General features: G+C 42.4%; 2 protein-coding genes across 2 annotated transcripts in view; both read left to right on the top strand.

The window, feature by feature from the left end:
• LOC141020083 (uncharacterized) overlaps positions 1-1,948 on the top strand; it is a 28,417-nt gene extending 26,469 nt beyond the window's left edge. The window contains exons 5-6 of the mRNA XM_073495139.1: positions 189-508; positions 1,945-1,948. Of these exons, the coding sequence (XP_073351240.1) occupies positions 189-508; positions 1,945-1,948 (324 nt within the window). The remainder of the gene's footprint in view (positions 1-188; positions 509-1,944) is intronic.
• Positions 1,949-6,134: 4,186 nt separating this feature from the next.
• ccnl1a (cyclin L1a) lies at positions 6,135-15,780 on the top strand. The gene is made up of 10 exons (XM_073480711.1): positions 6,135-6,462; positions 6,711-6,785; positions 7,574-7,683; positions 9,743-9,863; positions 10,056-10,120; positions 12,560-12,659; positions 12,794-12,898; positions 13,096-13,349; positions 13,466-13,564; positions 13,724-15,780. The coding sequence occupies exons 1-10, from the start codon at positions 6,217-6,219 to the stop codon at positions 14,193-14,195; spliced, it is 1,647 nt and encodes a 548-aa protein (XP_073336812.1). The 5' UTR covers positions 6,135-6,216; the 3' UTR covers positions 14,196-15,780.
• Positions 15,781-16,929: the final 1,149 nt, after the last annotated feature.

Raw genomic sequence — 16,929 nt, 5'->3', positions numbered from 1 at the left:
TAAACACCGCTTGTACTCACAGACATGAGAGCATATCACTTATCTCACTCTTAGAATGAAACGGAATAAGCTTATATAGAATTAGCCATTCTTTTTACTTGAAGGGAAACTAATATTGTTTAAGAAGCTCTCAGTACTATATTTAATACACTTTCCTGATCTACTGTCTCTGTGTTACCGCTCTCTAGGTAGCGTTACTCCAGGAGACAGTAAGAAGGGAGTGTGAGGAGAGGGAGGGGCTGACCGCTGCTCTCTCTCAAGTTCAAGAGGAGCTCCATGGGCTGCGATCCCCAGCGTCTCATCAGGGCCCCTCCAGGTCTCCTCTGAACCCCATGGAGAGACACACACCCCCGGGGAACAAGCATTTCCATCTCCATAGTCAATCCAGGGTACCTCTTAGTCGCTCTTCAAACTCCCCAAACACACTCCAACCCTCCCCTGCCGGCGGAGACAAAGACAGAGGTTGGGACAAAGATGGAGGAGGAGCAGCGAGGAGTTTGGAGCTCTGGTACGGTGGTGGAGAAAAAAGGCAGGAGGGGACACTGCCCAGACTGAAAACAAGCAGCACAATAAACAAAGTCAAATGTAAGGTTAGTTTAGTGACAGCGAGGAAGGAGAGACTGTAAAGAGCAATCTGGAAAACATGAGGGTATTAAACACTTACTGCACCTGTGGAAAAACCTCATATGTTGTAGTTTTGAAATATTATTAAGTAGTATTTTCAAATCAATTGTTTTATTTTAATCTAAAATCAAAATCTGAGTTTACTCTAAAAGCCACACAGACATTCACAAACACTCACACACTTTATCCACAAGACACAAATACTGAGTCCTGCTCGTACACCAGTGCACTCCCAAGGCACACACTGTACAACAGACATGCACTTGTTTTCTCACAACCCGGCTCAGGCGGTCTCAGTGGCACGCACAGGATTTCACAGACAAACACCCACACGCGCTCGTAGTATTCACACACACATGTACACACAGCCTGTCACAAGGGCAGGGCTGAAGGAGCATGACAGTGTGTCCCTCGCCACCTGTGGACACAAACAAAAGGCAGGCAAACACAAAAGAAACTGTAAGGCAAGCACCACCACACACACACACACACACACACACACACACACACACACATTCAACAATTACGCAGCACTCTCCCCTCAGGCATTGTGTGTTATTGACATCATTCACTCCGTGCAAGGTCTTTCCATCCCTCCCTCCCTCCCTCTCTCTCTCTCTTCCTCTCCCTCTACATTTGGGATGAATTGGCATGATGGGAGAAAGTGTGTGTGTGTGTGTGTGTGTGTGTGTGTGTGTGTGTGTGTGTGTGTGTGTGTGTGTGTGTGTGTGTGTGTGTGTGTGTGTGTGTGGCATGGAACTAATTTCCCCACTCGCTGGCACACATGGAAAGCTTTTAGTTTGACTTCCCGTGTCCCTCTCTTCCAATCCATCTGCGAGACAATGCATGTGCAAGTCGCTCACACAGAAAGGTGGGATGATAACGATTTTGTCGTGCCAACGTTTCCTCCGTTTGCCAAAAAAACACACACACACACGAACACAAAGTGTAGTTTATCTGCTGAGAATCTCGGCCTGTGTGGAGAGGACGTTCTGAAATACAACAGAGAACATTCAGTGCCATTAAAATCTAATTTTCTACACTTTTGTCAGGGGGTTCAGTGGAACATTTCCTACGACACATAACAAACCAGTCGGGGTTTTTTTTATCTGCCGTTGACTCTCAGTAGAGAAATTAATTTGATCAATTTGGATGCAGGAGATTTTTTAAATCAGATTTCCTAATGAATCTTAATGAACCTTGATTATTTCTTTTCATCCTGATTGAGCTGACTTAAATCCCTAATGGCCTCTTTAATGAAAACAACAGGTCATCTTCCCCTTCATGTGGTAACGTAACATTTTCTTTTGTGCTCTGCAGCTGACTTCTTGTTGCCTTCCTGTGTTTGAGTGCGTGGCCTTGTGTGTGTTTACTCATTACACGACTTTCTGCCATGTGTGCGTGTGTCTGCAGTGAGCAATTGTTTTTCTCCTAACACCCCCATCGCTCACTTTCAGTAATCACGCAATGTCGTTGAAGGACATCAATTGTATGGTCTTTACCACAATGTAGTGTATGTGTGTGAGAGGCTTAGGTGAGGGTGTTGCAGGGCTCGGCTGGCTCACTGCCTTGACTTTCTGGGACACTTTGTGGCGTGTAGCCATCATTAATGTGGTTGTTATTTACACCTGGGCTTTTCCTGCTCTGACAAGTCAGAATATCTGCCGTGAAAGGCGTCTATTCCAGACTGACCCTTTGACAACTGCTCCCATTCTCCCTGCACATGCAGTCCTGACCGTTGATCTTTCCTTTTATTCCTGCTCTGCACCGTGACCTGTGTGTCTGCTGTGTATTTGAGGAGATAACCTCTTTCCATGCCAGTCCCTGCTCCCACTCAAATCCCACAATACTGCTGGAAAGAAGACCCCATCATTACACCAGTTTTTTTTTTATATCTCCCACTTGTGGGTTGCACACATGTGACACCCCTGTCACCTCGCCAGCTCACTCTTTTTTACACAGACATCGATTCAGCGCTGTCACCTCTGCTGTCTGCTTAAAGGCGGAACAACAATGATCCCCCATTCCGTCTTTGTACCTTATATAGAGAATGGCGATGCGGAATAAAGGCACAACAGTCCCCCCCTTAAACAGGCTGTGAAAAGGGTTTACTTTCTATTTCCTGTCTCCCTCGAAACACAACCCCCCTCCCCCGTCCCCTCTCTTTTTCTCTCTTTGTATCTCTGTCTCTACATCTCTCTGTCTTTGTGTCATTATTCGTTTAATCTCTTTGGCCTTCTTCTGGTATTCAGCCCCTCTGACTCTGTTGCTAAAAGGTGATTCCCTCTCCGCCTCTCCTCATCAGCTATCTCTGCCTTAGCTTCATTTTTGATCCAGTCAGCTCTCTCTTTTCTACTCCCCCCCTACTCTGCTCTTCTACTGGGGCTTTTTTCCTTTGCTCATGCCCTTGCTTTGTAGCCCTTGACCCGGTGTCCTTCCTGGTTTGTGTGCGTGTGTTTGAGAAAAGAGCCATGGGGCATGTGTGTGTGTGTGTGTGAGAGAGCGATCTGGCCTGAATAGATGCATTTCCTTGAAACACTACTTGATATGTGCGTAACAGGCACACAGTGTAAATTACCTTGACATAAATGACGTTTTGATCGTTCTCAAACATTAAAATATAATCACCCTTAACAAAAGCCCACACGCACAATCACTCTTATGTACACACGCATGCCGTGCACACGCATTCAGAGTGTGATCACTCCGCAGTAATTATCATAGCAGGGCAGGCATGCACACGTGTCCCTGGGGAATCTGTGCAAGTTGCTCATAAACACACACATACACACACTCCAGGGAGTGGCGTGTGTGTATAACTAAGCCCTTGTTCGTCACTGGGCGTCCCTGAACGCCTCTCTCCTGCGTCGTTATGGTCGTTCCGGAATTCTGCCGTCCCGGGAGCCCTCCCACACCCTATAATTAGTGTCACCCGGGCAACCGGAGAAAGAATGCTCAGTATTCTTGTCATCGTGGTAAGTGCGTAAGTGTGAGGGCCGGAGGTGCTGGTTGTAGGTGTTGGTTAATGACAGGGACAAGGAGACCTCAGTCTGCCACCTCTTGTGCTGTATTAGTAAAACCAAGGAGGTAAATCTGTGTGTGTCCTCAAACAGGTTATGAAAGTAGACCCTTATGCTATGTTTGCATTATTACAGCGAGACACTCACATGCAAACACATATATAACCTCAGGAAATAACCAGCCATGGCAGGATTAAACTGTAAGTGGAACCCAGGGTAATAATTTGCTCTTGGGCTCCTACAGAACACCACATTTCCTCCCTCTGCGAGCCGTGTATGTACCCTGCTGTCCCCGTGTACATTGCACACAGTGCACTTAATGTGGCGGCTTCACTATGTTTGCCTGCAGACCTGAATAAAAAAAACAGACCTCTTAGTGCTGGAAAATAATCTGCCCCCAGGATTACCATGTGGCAGTTGTTTGTGGTAATTTGATTAAAAACAACTTTATTTATCATGTGAGCATATAATGTAAACCAGTGAATCATTGTTTTCGAACCCTGAGCCACTGCAACAAGGACAAAGCCTCTGCACATGGGTTGCATGCTCTACCATCTGAGCTACTGGTGCACCTGCACTGCTTCACTGTAATGGGGCTCAACCAAAAATGGTGGAAACCACTAGAGCCCGACCAATACTCGATTTTCGGGGCCGATGCTGATACCAATATTGGCAAGTAAAAGTTCCTATATCGACATATCGGCTGATATACACACGGTTTTTTGTAATGATCCCTCAAATGAGGCAATCCAACGCTAATGGCAAAGATATGTCACGGAGGCAGGATATTTTACAGTTTAAAAACTGAACTTTATATTCTACAATAACACAAGTGCCCTGAAACAGAGAACTCCACTGGGAATTTAACAATTATAAATGATCCCAATCAAACTTTTTTCTTTATTATCATATTTGCTGATACTGATATATCTGTGTTAGGCCAGAAACCAATGATATAACTAAATTTGTTAAGGTCTCATAACTGGCTCTCTTTGCCAACAAACCAACGGAGACAGTAAACCCCCAAAGTCATGTTTGTGAACTCAACACTCACCGAAACACACAGTCCAGTACAACACACACACTACAGCATTGTGGGCGCAGTGTAGTCAAACATTGCAGTCAACTGAAATGCAGCATCAGGTCAGAGATGGGGACTTGGTACAAAGTGAATGAGTCTTCACAGAATAAACTCTACAAACTCAGGAAGCCATCCGCTTAACACAGTGCACCCAATTTTCAGAAAGCTTGGTGTGCCTCCGGTTCCCTCTGCTGTCCGTTTTCAGTGACTGCAAGGCTCAAAACTTGAAAAAAAAAAAAAAAAAGAAATCTTGGGGGCTGAACAATAAGTGAACACAATGTTCCTTGTATTGCTTCATATGGAGCTCCACCTTTTTTGACACAAACAATGCCATGGAGCTGCACCTTTATCTTTATCACAATCAATGGAGTCTTCAAATTCAGTTCAGAATTTCTCTTGCACCGCTTTGCTCTGCTCTTCCTCCCTGGGTTTATGTTAAATTGAATTAAATATGTTAATATAAAAGTACTGAGTAGATCTCACGGATTTCCTGTACCCTCTGTGTAAATGAGCCATACAAATACATACATCAGGGGCATTACTGCTATGGTTTCTTTCTTTTTTTAAATGGGCGGATGGATATGTTCCAGAGGTATCGGTGAGAAGTCCGGACTTTCCCGTAAAATACGTCACAGAAACCGTTGGTGGTGAGTTAACTTCCTTCTGCTGCCTTCGGGTGATGTCGGAAATGACAAACATCTACGGCGTGTGTTGCCGACACGTGATGTGACGTTTAAGGAACACATGGGAATATAATTAAATGGCAAAACTGAGCCTCCGTAAAGCCACAGCTTCCATAGTTTGACTAAATTAATTGAGAGATGATAGTCATACGTGCCTAATATACAATTCTCCATAACTGCGGGCTCAAAGAGTCTGTGACGTTTTATTATGACAATGAAACTGTTAAACCATCAGCTATTGTCTGGTTCATTAGTCATTATTTATTAGGTCAAGGATACTTAAGTGTTTCCCATGAGAGACACTTGTCTTGGATTAAGAGAACTGCTGCATCAGACCAGACATTACAGTGAAAAAACACAAACGCACTTATTTATCCTCTAAAATACTTTTGAAGTTTAAATAACGAACTTTGCGTATGGCTCTGAAGGTAGCAGTAGATAATTTACCATTTGTAATGAGGAAAACAATAAAAAACATTATACACTATTTATCTGTTGATACGTTATCAACTTTATTTAGACTATGCTCGAGTTGTAATCTATACACAGGTGAGAAAAAGGAACAAACCAAGAAAGGGTAAAGTAGTTACCAATTGATTAACATTGCGTTAAGTTTTAATACATGTTACATTTCAGGTCAATTCGTGTTTATTTTGTTCAATTACTCAATATTGCGGAACTATTTACCGCCGCGGATGTGCAAAGTCTCAACAGGATGGTGACGTCACGTACTTTGTCAGTCTCCCTGCTCCGCTGTCGTTTCGTCGAGGCCGGCTGAGCTCACAAGCTGTAAACTGCTCCTTTTCGGATGAAGATGGCCGCTGGTCCTCTCTCTGTATCTTCCAACGCGTCCACAAACAACGATGGCATTCTCATCGGTGACAAAGTTTACTCGGAAGTGTACCTTACAATCGATAACTCGCTTATACCGGAGGAAAGGCTCTCTCCGACGCCGTCGATGCTCGATGGCCTCGACCTGAACACGGAGACCGACCTTCGCATCCTTGGATGTGAATTGATTCAGTCAGCGGGCATTCTTCTCCGGTTACCCCAGGTGAGCCTTCTTGAGTTATTATAATATTCAGCATCATACATGTGTGAATGTTTTCACAGCGGGCGTAAGTTGATAGGGTTTTCTAAACCACAACACGGCACAGCCCGGTTGTTAGCATTTTGTTAATGTTAGCTTAGCTCCTTGACGTTGGCGTGGTGGAGGTAAAATGGCGGCGGTCCATTGTGCAAGGTTAGGCCAGCTTACACAAGACAAAGTACAGATGTAATGCCCTGCGTTTTTCTCGACAGGTGGCAATGGCAACGGGGCAGGTGCTCTTTCATCGTTTTTTCTACTCCAAATCCTTCGTCAAACACAGTTTTGAGGTAAGTCCGAGCATGTTTATGGATCATTGTCAGGCCGATGCTTAGCATATAATGTTAGCATAGCATAACGTTGTGGTTACGTTCGTGGCAGCCATGTTGGCAATACGTTGTACCAGAGTTTATGATCAGTTTCAAGACAAAGAGGGGGTGCCGTGAAGATCAAAACGGACCAATTCACGAATTCAAACTTCTAAAAACCAAAACATTATTACTTTAAGCTTAATGAAAGGCATCAGTTCAGACACCAATAAGTAATTTAAACATATCTACCTCGCAGTCAGTTCTTAGACGTTTTCTTATATTCTAGTGGTGGCTGGTTAGCTCCTCTGCGTGACTTAATGCATCACTGCCATCTTACGTACACAATTTTATCAATCTTTGTAATATATATTGCTATGTAGTTGTAACTAGGTGTTTGATATGATTAAATATGAACAAAGTCTGGTCTCTAGAAAGAAAATGGGCACAGTTTTCTCTAACGGTATATGTATATTTGTATGGTGGGCGGTGCACAAATCATTTCAGTATTGCGTTGAATCAGTCACAGATTTACATTGTCCTTCGTAATGGGTTAATCCTCCTAGAGATATTGAAATGAGAGATGCCATAGTTTAAACAGGCAATTATGACATTATCTCTGGGCTCTTAGCAAATGAATATCTTCTATTTATATATATTTTGTCCCCTTGCCTAAGTCTACTACATTTGTGGGCACCGTATCTCTGGTTGCATGTTCAGTTATTGAACTCTTCCTTCCCACCTTTTTGCTTCAATTATCTTCTCTCCAGATTGTCGCCATGGCTTGTATCAACTTGGCCTCCAAGATCGAAGAAGCGCCACGACGAATACGAGATGTCATCAATGTTTTCCACCACCTGAGGCAGATCAGAGGCAAAAAGTAAGCATCGACATTGAATCTAGTTGTCATTTATTGGAAATAACAAAGTATGTTTTCTGTTACAAGCAACATGTTGTATTGATTTTGTTTTTGTATTATCCAATATGATGTATGTTGTATGGTGATGATCTGTTTTTGCTGTGAAAGTGCTCTTCTGTTTATCCATGTACTCTAAACCATTTTAAAACTTTTCAGTTTCCGCTTCACTCGTAGTCTCAGAGTGTAATTGTCTTCATATAACATCAGAGTAGTTTGACATTACACCGGAATTGATACCTCAACAAACTCTAAAAAAAAAAAAAAAAAAAAAAATTGGAGTGCATTTTAAATATTGTAAGACAAGGCATCACTGCTTAATCTTCTGTGGTGCCTTTGTCTTCATAGAAATCTGTACATGTCAGTATTACAGGCCTTGGCATTAACTTGGCTTCTTTTTTCCCTTGCAACCAACTAACAGCGACCAGCTACATTTACCAAACCCTGGGTGATGTGGAATGGTACGTAAGACGAAGCAGTCGGCATGACAACCATGATGCAAGGGGGTCTCTCCTCCCCCAGGGCCACCCCACGCCCTCCTGTGGGAGAAGCCCGTGGTCTGAGCCACCGTGGGGCACTGGGATCGGGGATGACAGGTTGGCCGAAGGTCCTTGGCCCCCGGGGCGCCTTGAGGACTCCTGTGGTTCAATCTTAAGCTTTGGGTATCTGTCCGTCAATCTGCGGACCATTGGGTAATGTAGTTTTCTCATCTGACTGCTCCTCACCATGCATTTTGTTTGTGCTTCAAGAGCAAAACTCCATTCACCAACTGTTCCTCATGGCTTTTATAGAAATATCACCTTGTTCGTTGAAGTTAGTTATAAATTGGATGCTTGTGGTCGTTTAGGGGTTATGTTTTCGTTGAAGGTCAGTGCATGCACCGTAGTTTTAATAGTTTTGCCTTATACGTTGTTAAATTGACTCAGCGTTGAAGTAAGTGTATCAACAATCCTGATGTGCTTGTAGTAAGTCTGTTTTTTTTTTTTTTGAAGATGTAGATTTGAGGTGTAAAGTGTAATGTTTAGAAATAGATATTACACTTACCCTGGGAATTTTTCACATGCATGCGGTTTGTAGCATGACAGTATTCACGTCTAAATCTATTATTTGAGACATCAAAATAGGATTGGATCTGAAATTTGATTATCAGTTCTGAAAAGGGTTAGTACTAGTTCTACTCACAGGCGTAAAAAGATGTCATTCGGGTTTTTTCAAGTTCTGTTCATGCAGTTCTTGTGGTGTAGATTCTTTCTTGTTCTTGTGAAAAGTACTCGGTGTAAGAAGCTGATGGTTCATAATAGGGAGGTTGACACACAGTCTGTGAACACATTTATAAATCAGAATGCATGTAATCCAAGTTTATTAATTTAGAATGATGAGGGGTTTCTTTGTTATAATTACTATATTAATGGCATGTTTAGATCTGCTTGTGTGTCGCAGTAGCGTTTTGAGAAATCTGCTAAACCAGAAGTGTGTTTTAGGTTGGTATAGAACTCTGTTTGCAGTGAAAAGTAGACATTGGACAAAGAAAATTGTATTTTTCTGATATTTTCTCCTTTTGATTCTGGCTACCCCGCTTTTCCATAAACAAAAGAGAAGTAGTCAGTTTTTTAGAAGCATTATGTTATACTGGTGTATACAGTACAGGAGAATAGGTGATGATTCATGAGTTATTTATAGTAGTTCAGCATTTTATCACAGTTTATAATTCAAGATTGAAGACAGTTTAAAGTATTTGCGTGTTGAGTTAGTGATGTGGGCAAGTTGATATTTCTGTTGAAGCTGTGACACAGGGTGATGGAGGTTGAGGACCATTCTCAGATCCCATAAGCTTTCACTGGAACCACAGGAGTCCACAAACCCCAGCAAAATGTCAGGCATTTTAACAGTTAAGCCTGTTGCTCAGAGTTGGTTGAAACGGGAAAAAAGAAAAGAGTACAAAGAAACAAAAGGGCACTTTCTTTTTTAACTTTCATTTCGAAGGGGGGAAACATTATTTTATTTTGATTCCTTTATAAACTAGGACTCCAAGTTCATTGATACTTGATCAGAACTACATAAATACCAAAAACCAAGTCATCAAAGCGGAACGGCGGGTCCTGAAGGAGCTGGGCTTCTGTGTCCATGTCAAGCATCCACACAAGGTGAGTTAGAGTAATACTATTCACTATTACACAGTTGTGTAGTTTAGCTGTTGCACCTTCAAATTTGGTCCTCCATGCAGATGCAACCATACAGGAAGCAGCTTTCAGATTATTATCACTTCTCAGAACACACACGGTATGACACACTTGAGTCTGTTTCTGTGTTTTCATGAAATCATTTTTTGATTCCAGATTATCGTCATGTACCTTCAAGTCCTGGAATGTGAGAAGAACCAGACACTGGTCCAGACGGCCTGGTAAGTTCCTTCCCAGTACTCCACAAACCATCCCCCACAGCAGCAACCTGTCATGTCTGCAAGAAGCGCCACCAGACCTGGGCTAAAAAATTAAGTTGAACGAGTTTCAAATGGTTGAATTACTTGAAGAGGACTTGATTTATGTGCTTGCAACACATCCATATGTGGAAACCCCATCTGTCAGATAAGTGATATTCAAGTACCCTTCATGTGTTTAAGCACAAATTTGGAAAGCATTCAACAAACATTTTGCCCAGGTCTGACTGAGACATTCCCTCACTCCATTGAACCCGTCCACCTCTTCTTTTTTTCCTTTCTGATGGAGCAATTTGTTTTATTGTCTAATCCTGTTACGTGTCTCACTCTCTTGTCTGCCCTTACATGGCTTTGCTGTAAAGTCTTTTTGATTTGCGGTGTCCAGGGAACTTGGTTTAACTTTGTCCTTTCTCTCTACTCTTTGATTAAAGGGTAGTCCATGCTGGTAAGTCACATAAAGAACCTCTGAACTCTGCCTCCTCCAACCACATGACCTCAGGAAGCTCCCCCCATTGGCTGGCTGCCCCTCTCCAGACAGCCAATCCCAATGCCAAGATTCACTGAAGGGGGCGGGCGGGCCTTTCCCAACAGCCAACATCGTCTTGTTTTCTCTTGGGTGTCCAAAAGGATTTGTATTTTTTGGTCTTGCTACAAAGGTTTTAATTGTAATACCTATTTTTGCCAAGTAGCTACAGATACATTAATATTCTGAGTTTTTTTTTTCTCTAGTTTACTCGCATCCAGGAATGAAGTAAACTTAGCCAGAGTAGAATAACTTTTTTGACCAGTTTACCTGCCATTTTTTATATATTTACAGTAGTATACTGTGTCCTGTCCCCAACTGACATGGTGTCCAGACATGTGTCTGTCTTACAGGCTGATCCGGTCTCAGATTTTGTCTCCAAGGACCTGTCTCGCCCTCGCAGCAGTCAGAATTCAACGTCCATGTGTTATCTATAGTAGTGTTGGCATAGCAGTTGACACCAACCTGCCAAAGTGCAGGTCAGGTCGTTTTTGAAGGCAGGTTAGACTGGAAGTTATCGCGTGGCAGGTTTTTCTCCAATTACTTGAGGAGAAGAACATGTGATTTTGATGGGTGAAAATTGACATACACAGTGAATGCATATGGAGAAGTGTCACCACTTTAGAAATGACTTCTCACTGCTTTGTGATTAGTATTTTTGCCTGTTTTTGGGCCTCTTGTTAGTTTATTGGGGTTCACCATCATGTTTCTGTTCACTTTTTTTGTCTCTCTGACTTCTATGTCTCTTGAGGACATAGATGCTCACACCACCCTGTACTCTCCATATTGTCTTTCCTAATGCTCTCTAATCTAATTTATCCATCGCCCTAGACAACCCACTGACACATAATCTGTTTTGTAGCACAGAGATTTCACTCTGCCTGAGTAGCGAGGCATAGCTTGTCGGCTAATGTTTTTTAGTGTCTTACAATGCCACAGGGTAGAACAGGGCTTGCAGTATCAGCGGTCTTATGGGGCTCAGTTTCAACTCTTGGTTGGAAAGCATTTATTTAAAGTGGAAAGCGGTTGCTGTTTTGTGGTTAAACTCTCTAACCTGAATGCCACGGACCTCATGGTTCAACATACAAACTCTAAAGTTGTCAGAATATTTGTACAGTGTTGCATCATGTACATCTACCTGCTACTGTCTCTAACAGTCTAGCTGTCGTGCATGCCACCATACATGCTGTCTTCCTTTTCCCTCAGAATGCATTCTCAGTGAGTGTGTTACATCCGTGTGCCTGCATGTGCCCCCCTCCCGTCCCCCACAAGGCATGTGTCATTGTCTTGATCATCACATTTCTTAATCTAGTTACTCCCAGGTCATACTGTGGTAAGGTGGTCTTGGCAGGTCTTCAGTAGCTTTTTTCCCATTTATGTCTTCATGCTTTACCTGTGACATACAGCACTCCCATGGATGCCCCAGAGAGAAATGGACAAAGTTAAACTCTGCAGATCTGGATGCATATCTTTCGGCTCTGCGTAATTTAAAAATATGTAGCTGTTTCTTAAATATTTATCAGGGCTTCTGATTAATTTGAAGTGCTGGTTGTGCCTCTTTTATAATTATCATTTACAGTATTAATGTTCAGAAAGCAGTGACCTCAGAATTCTTGGTCATGAAGATTTTATATGTAAGACTAAGCTTGGGCTTAATCGGTAATGGAAAAATATAAATGTTTAGCAGACAATATATAAAGTAAAATAAAGCCCTGATCAGGATTTAGTTCTATAGATAATGAATGTTTCCGAGCATTGACCTACAGTGATAACGTGTGGTTAAAGCTGTGAAATGACTTAAAACGTGTGTATGAGTGTGAAGTGACTTTGTGTAGAGAAGATGCTATGTTTTTGTTTTTGTGATCTTTTTGCCTTTATAGGAACTACATGAATGATACCCTGAGGACAAATGTGTTTGTGAGGTTCCAAGCAGAGACGATCGCCTGTGCCTGCATATTCCTCGCTGCCCGCGCGCTGCAGGTAAGAGGACACCTTTTCCATCTTCCCATGAATGCTTATTATGTTGGTCTTGTTTTGACACTAGATGCTGTCACAATAGCTCATTCAACATAGCAGCTTTAAATATTTTAACCTTTTGTGCCTGTTTTTCCCAGATACCTCTGCCATCCAGACCTCATTGGTACCTGCTGTTTGGAGCCACTGACGATGAGGTCAAAGAGATCTGTGTGACCACCCTCAGACTCTACACCAGGAAGAAGGTAGGTTTTGGGAGGTGGTTTTCTTACCTCTGTATTGATATGACCTTTGGTCATCACATTCTACCCAGTGGAAATACAGTGACACATGTCAAAGACTCCTGGGGAACTGCCTGTCACAACAAATGTCTTAAAATAAGCGTGCCTGAGTGTTGTCAATGTGTAAAGTGACAGTGATTTTTTTTTTCTTCCTTCCCCAGCCCAACTATGACCATCTGGAGAAGGAGGTGGAGAGGAGGAAGGTGTTCTTGGCGGAGGCTAAGCTGAAGGCCAAAGGTCTGAACCCTGATGGTACCCCTGCGCTGTCGACACTGGGAGGCTTCTCTCCTGCTTCCAAGCCCTGTTCCCCAAATGTGGTCAAGGTGGAAGAGAAGTCCCCGAACCCCCAGACCCTCAAACCAGTTAAGAAGGAGCCAGACAACCGGACTCAGGCCAACAAGAGTCCACACAATGGGTAAGAAACACGTGTACATTTTAAGAGCTGGCTGTTATTGCCAGTAAACATCCAGTGTTTGTATAAGTGTGTCTTTGAAATCTCACAAGTCTGATCTTTTTTTTCTTTTTTTCCAGTTTAAGGAAAGATGTGAAGATTGGGAGGAACAGCAGGAGTGGAAGTCGATCTCGTTCTAGAACACGCTCCCGGTCTAGATCTCGATCCCCTCGCAGACAGTAAGATTGCCAACAATATGTAAAGACATTCTTAGTCTAATGGTTTAAGTATTAACTTGTGTGATCAATAACTTTTATTACAGGGATTGTTAACAGGTCTTTATGTTTAACTACCTGAATGTGTGCCTCATCTTCCTCCTCTCTCTCCTGTTTCCACAGTTACAACAGCAGACGCAGTCGCTCAGGGACCTACAGTTCTCGCTCACGATCTCGCTCTCACAGTCGCAGTCCATCGCCGCGCCGGCATCCGCCCTCACCCCTCCTCCCCCACCTCAAGTCCAAGACCAGCCACCATGGCAACAGCGACTCAAAGCCCAGCGGACGCCACAGCAACAGCGGGGGATCTGGTCACAAGAGGAAGCGCTCGCGTTCTCGGACACGGTCCCGCACTCCGGTCAAAGTAGACAGAGACCGGGACAGAGAAAGGGACCGGGAAAGAGACAGAGACCGCGGCTCCTATGACCTCTCCACAAAGAAACACAAACACGAGCGAGGAGGTGGTCATCGAGGAGAAAGGAGGGAGAGGGAGAGATCTCGGTCCTATGACAGGGACAGAGAGAGGGAGCGTAGCCACAAGAGCAAACACCACGGCAGTAGTGGGCACTCAGGACATAGCCGTCACCGGCGCTGAGACACACACACACAAACACACACAGAGACGAGCTCTAGGACTGATGGTCACTGAAGTATTTTCAGTATACTTGAAACTGAATCAGATGTGGCGTGTTCTGTGAAAGCTGTTGAATACAGTTCACTGTTAGCTGGAGTCTTGTCAGCAGACACATCTCGCATTTTCTTCAAAAGATTAGAGATCCCCTCCAGACTTTTTATAGATGTACATACCTTTTGTCTAATTAACTTTGACTAATAATTTGTTTGTTTTTTTCCACAAAAACACTCTATTGTTAAAATCCTAAAAATTACATGTACTCATTAAAAAGACCCTCCATCTATGATTTTGCAAATGCGTCATTTCTAAAGTTTTCCTGATGGACACAAGATGTCTCCTGCGTCACTGTAGAGTCCACTCTCAGAATATTGACACTCGTACCGGAAGTAAACCAAATACCTCCAACCATTCATGTGACCGAGAATTTGCATAAAGAAAAAAAGTCAACACATTCAGCTGCTGTCGAAGACAAATGCTACAATTCAGCCGTCATTAAGAGAACACGCCATGTTTGGTTTAATTTTGGGTATATTACCAACCTAATACCAACAAAGTTTTGTTTCTGGGTTTCTCTTATGCATCCTGAACCTGTCAGTTGGAACTATATAATTTACAGGAATGTTGATTTCTTTAATTTTACTGGCGTGAACCAAATACCACAACATTTAGTTTTGTTATGATAAATTTGTCTCTGTGAAAAACTAATAAAGCCTCGACATTGAAGGCATTCATGGAAACATTGTTGGAATTGCCTGAATCCTATAATAGCTTCTGCATGCACAAATGTCTTGGCAATAGACTTTTCTTTGCTTTGACTCTCAGTCGACACAGCAACACACCTGTAGCTGATATTTAGCAGAGGTGGTTGATGTGTTTATGTAGATTGAATGTGTGCATCTGAGCAACCCAGGCTGCAGCAGTAAATACCAGCATGCAGTGGTTAACTAGCCATTTTTTCACCCAGCTGGTCAGACATGATTAGTGGTTGAAGGAAGGCACCAGTGCAGTATGACATCAGTCCCAGGCTGTCAGTCTCCGCCGCCTATAGGTTTTTCTTTCTTTTCCCATGATACACCACACACCACTACCATCCCTCTAGCCTATCTTTGTGTTATTGGTTTTACATGTAAAGTTATTGACTTTGGGAAAAGGAACTTATTTACAGTGTAAAGATGGATCGATATCCACTGACAATACGTGAACGCTTTGATTTATAAAAGCCAACTGCTCAGTGGAAGGATTGAATGAATAAATGTAAAATAAAAATGATCATTCAGGAAAGATCAATATGTTTGCACATTAGGGGACAGGCAGGAGAGTGGTTTTTGTTTTCCTTTTTTTTTTGACAGATATGTGTTGCTAAAGCTGTGTTTTGTACAGTTTAAAAAAAGCAAACGTATAGTAGTATGTTTTTCTTTTTTTTACAGCAGGGGATGCAGACTTGATTTCAGAACATTTTAGGGTCGTCAATTTGTTACACTGGTTTTTAGTCTGCACGTGTTCATGTTCGATTTTTATTCAATAATAAATGAGTTAAGCCACTTAACTGTATTGTCTTTATTATGTATCCTGTTGAACAACATTACATACTACGTCTTGTGAGAGAAGTAAAGACTCATGACTCGATTTGTATTCATTTTGTTGTATCGGATTTAAAAGAACGCTTAATTATCACATTATACGGAGCTGCATGAACCCTCATGGTACGATCCTGGTTCTTGTTGTTTGAGGTAATTGAATTTGAGTCACATCTACTGCGGCTGTGAAGCTGAATACTGCAGCAGCAGGTAGAATTAAACTCGGTGTAAGTTTGTATTGTGGCAGCCAGAGGGCGCTGCTGGCCTTACTTATATAAATACTCATGTCTTCCCACAGACATAGCATACTTGTTGATTGGACAATTCCATACACTAGGTTTTAATAAGAAAATAAGTTGTAATAGTATGCAGCACAGGACTAGTCACATGTAAGAAAGTAAGAACAATTAAATACCCTTATCAAAGTCCCATCTGGCCAATTTATAGATATTTGTTCCAAACAGATTTAGCATTTGAAAATATCCCAGGGACCATCTTTAGTCTTAGTGCCAGAAACATCATGTAAAGATACCCTGTTAAAAGTAAAGGTCAACCATATGAATAGTACCTGAGTAAAGTATCTCATATTGAATTTACTTCAGTATCAAAGTCATTTTCTGGCAATAAATCCACTTAAAGGATAAGTTCACCCAAAAATTAAAAATACAGTCATTATCTACTCACCCTCGTGATGATGGAAAGTCAGATGAAGTTTCATAGTCCACAAAACATTTCTGGAGCTTCACAGCAAAACAGAGTTGTAGCATCCTCCTAAACAACTGAAGCAGATGGGGACTAAAAACACAATATTATGATATCATACAACAACAACAACAACAACAAAAAACAAACTATAAAATGGCTCCATACAGCTCGTCCAGCGTAAGTCAAGTCTCCGAAAGCCCCGAGATCCCAAACTGATTTTGAAAAGATGTTATTTACACCTTCTTTTAAACCAGAGTCTTTACTGTGACTGCTTAGCTAAAAGTGTTAGTGCCCACTACATCTTAAGTGGGTGCACAAGCTCGACTGCACATCGAGGGTGTAAATAATGACTTTTAAAATCAGTTGGGTCTCTGGGCTGCCAGAGGATGGATAACACTCGGATTTCTTTTGGG

Source organism: Pagrus major, chromosome 2 (genome assembly GCF_040436345.1).
Source record: "Pagrus major chromosome 2, Pma_NU_1.0".
In the NCBI taxonomy this organism is placed as follows: Eukaryota; Metazoa; Chordata; class Actinopteri; order Spariformes; family Sparidae; genus Pagrus; species Pagrus major.
The sequence above is the reverse complement of the archived record's forward strand: the minus strand, read 5'-3'. Positions and strand labels throughout refer to the sequence as shown.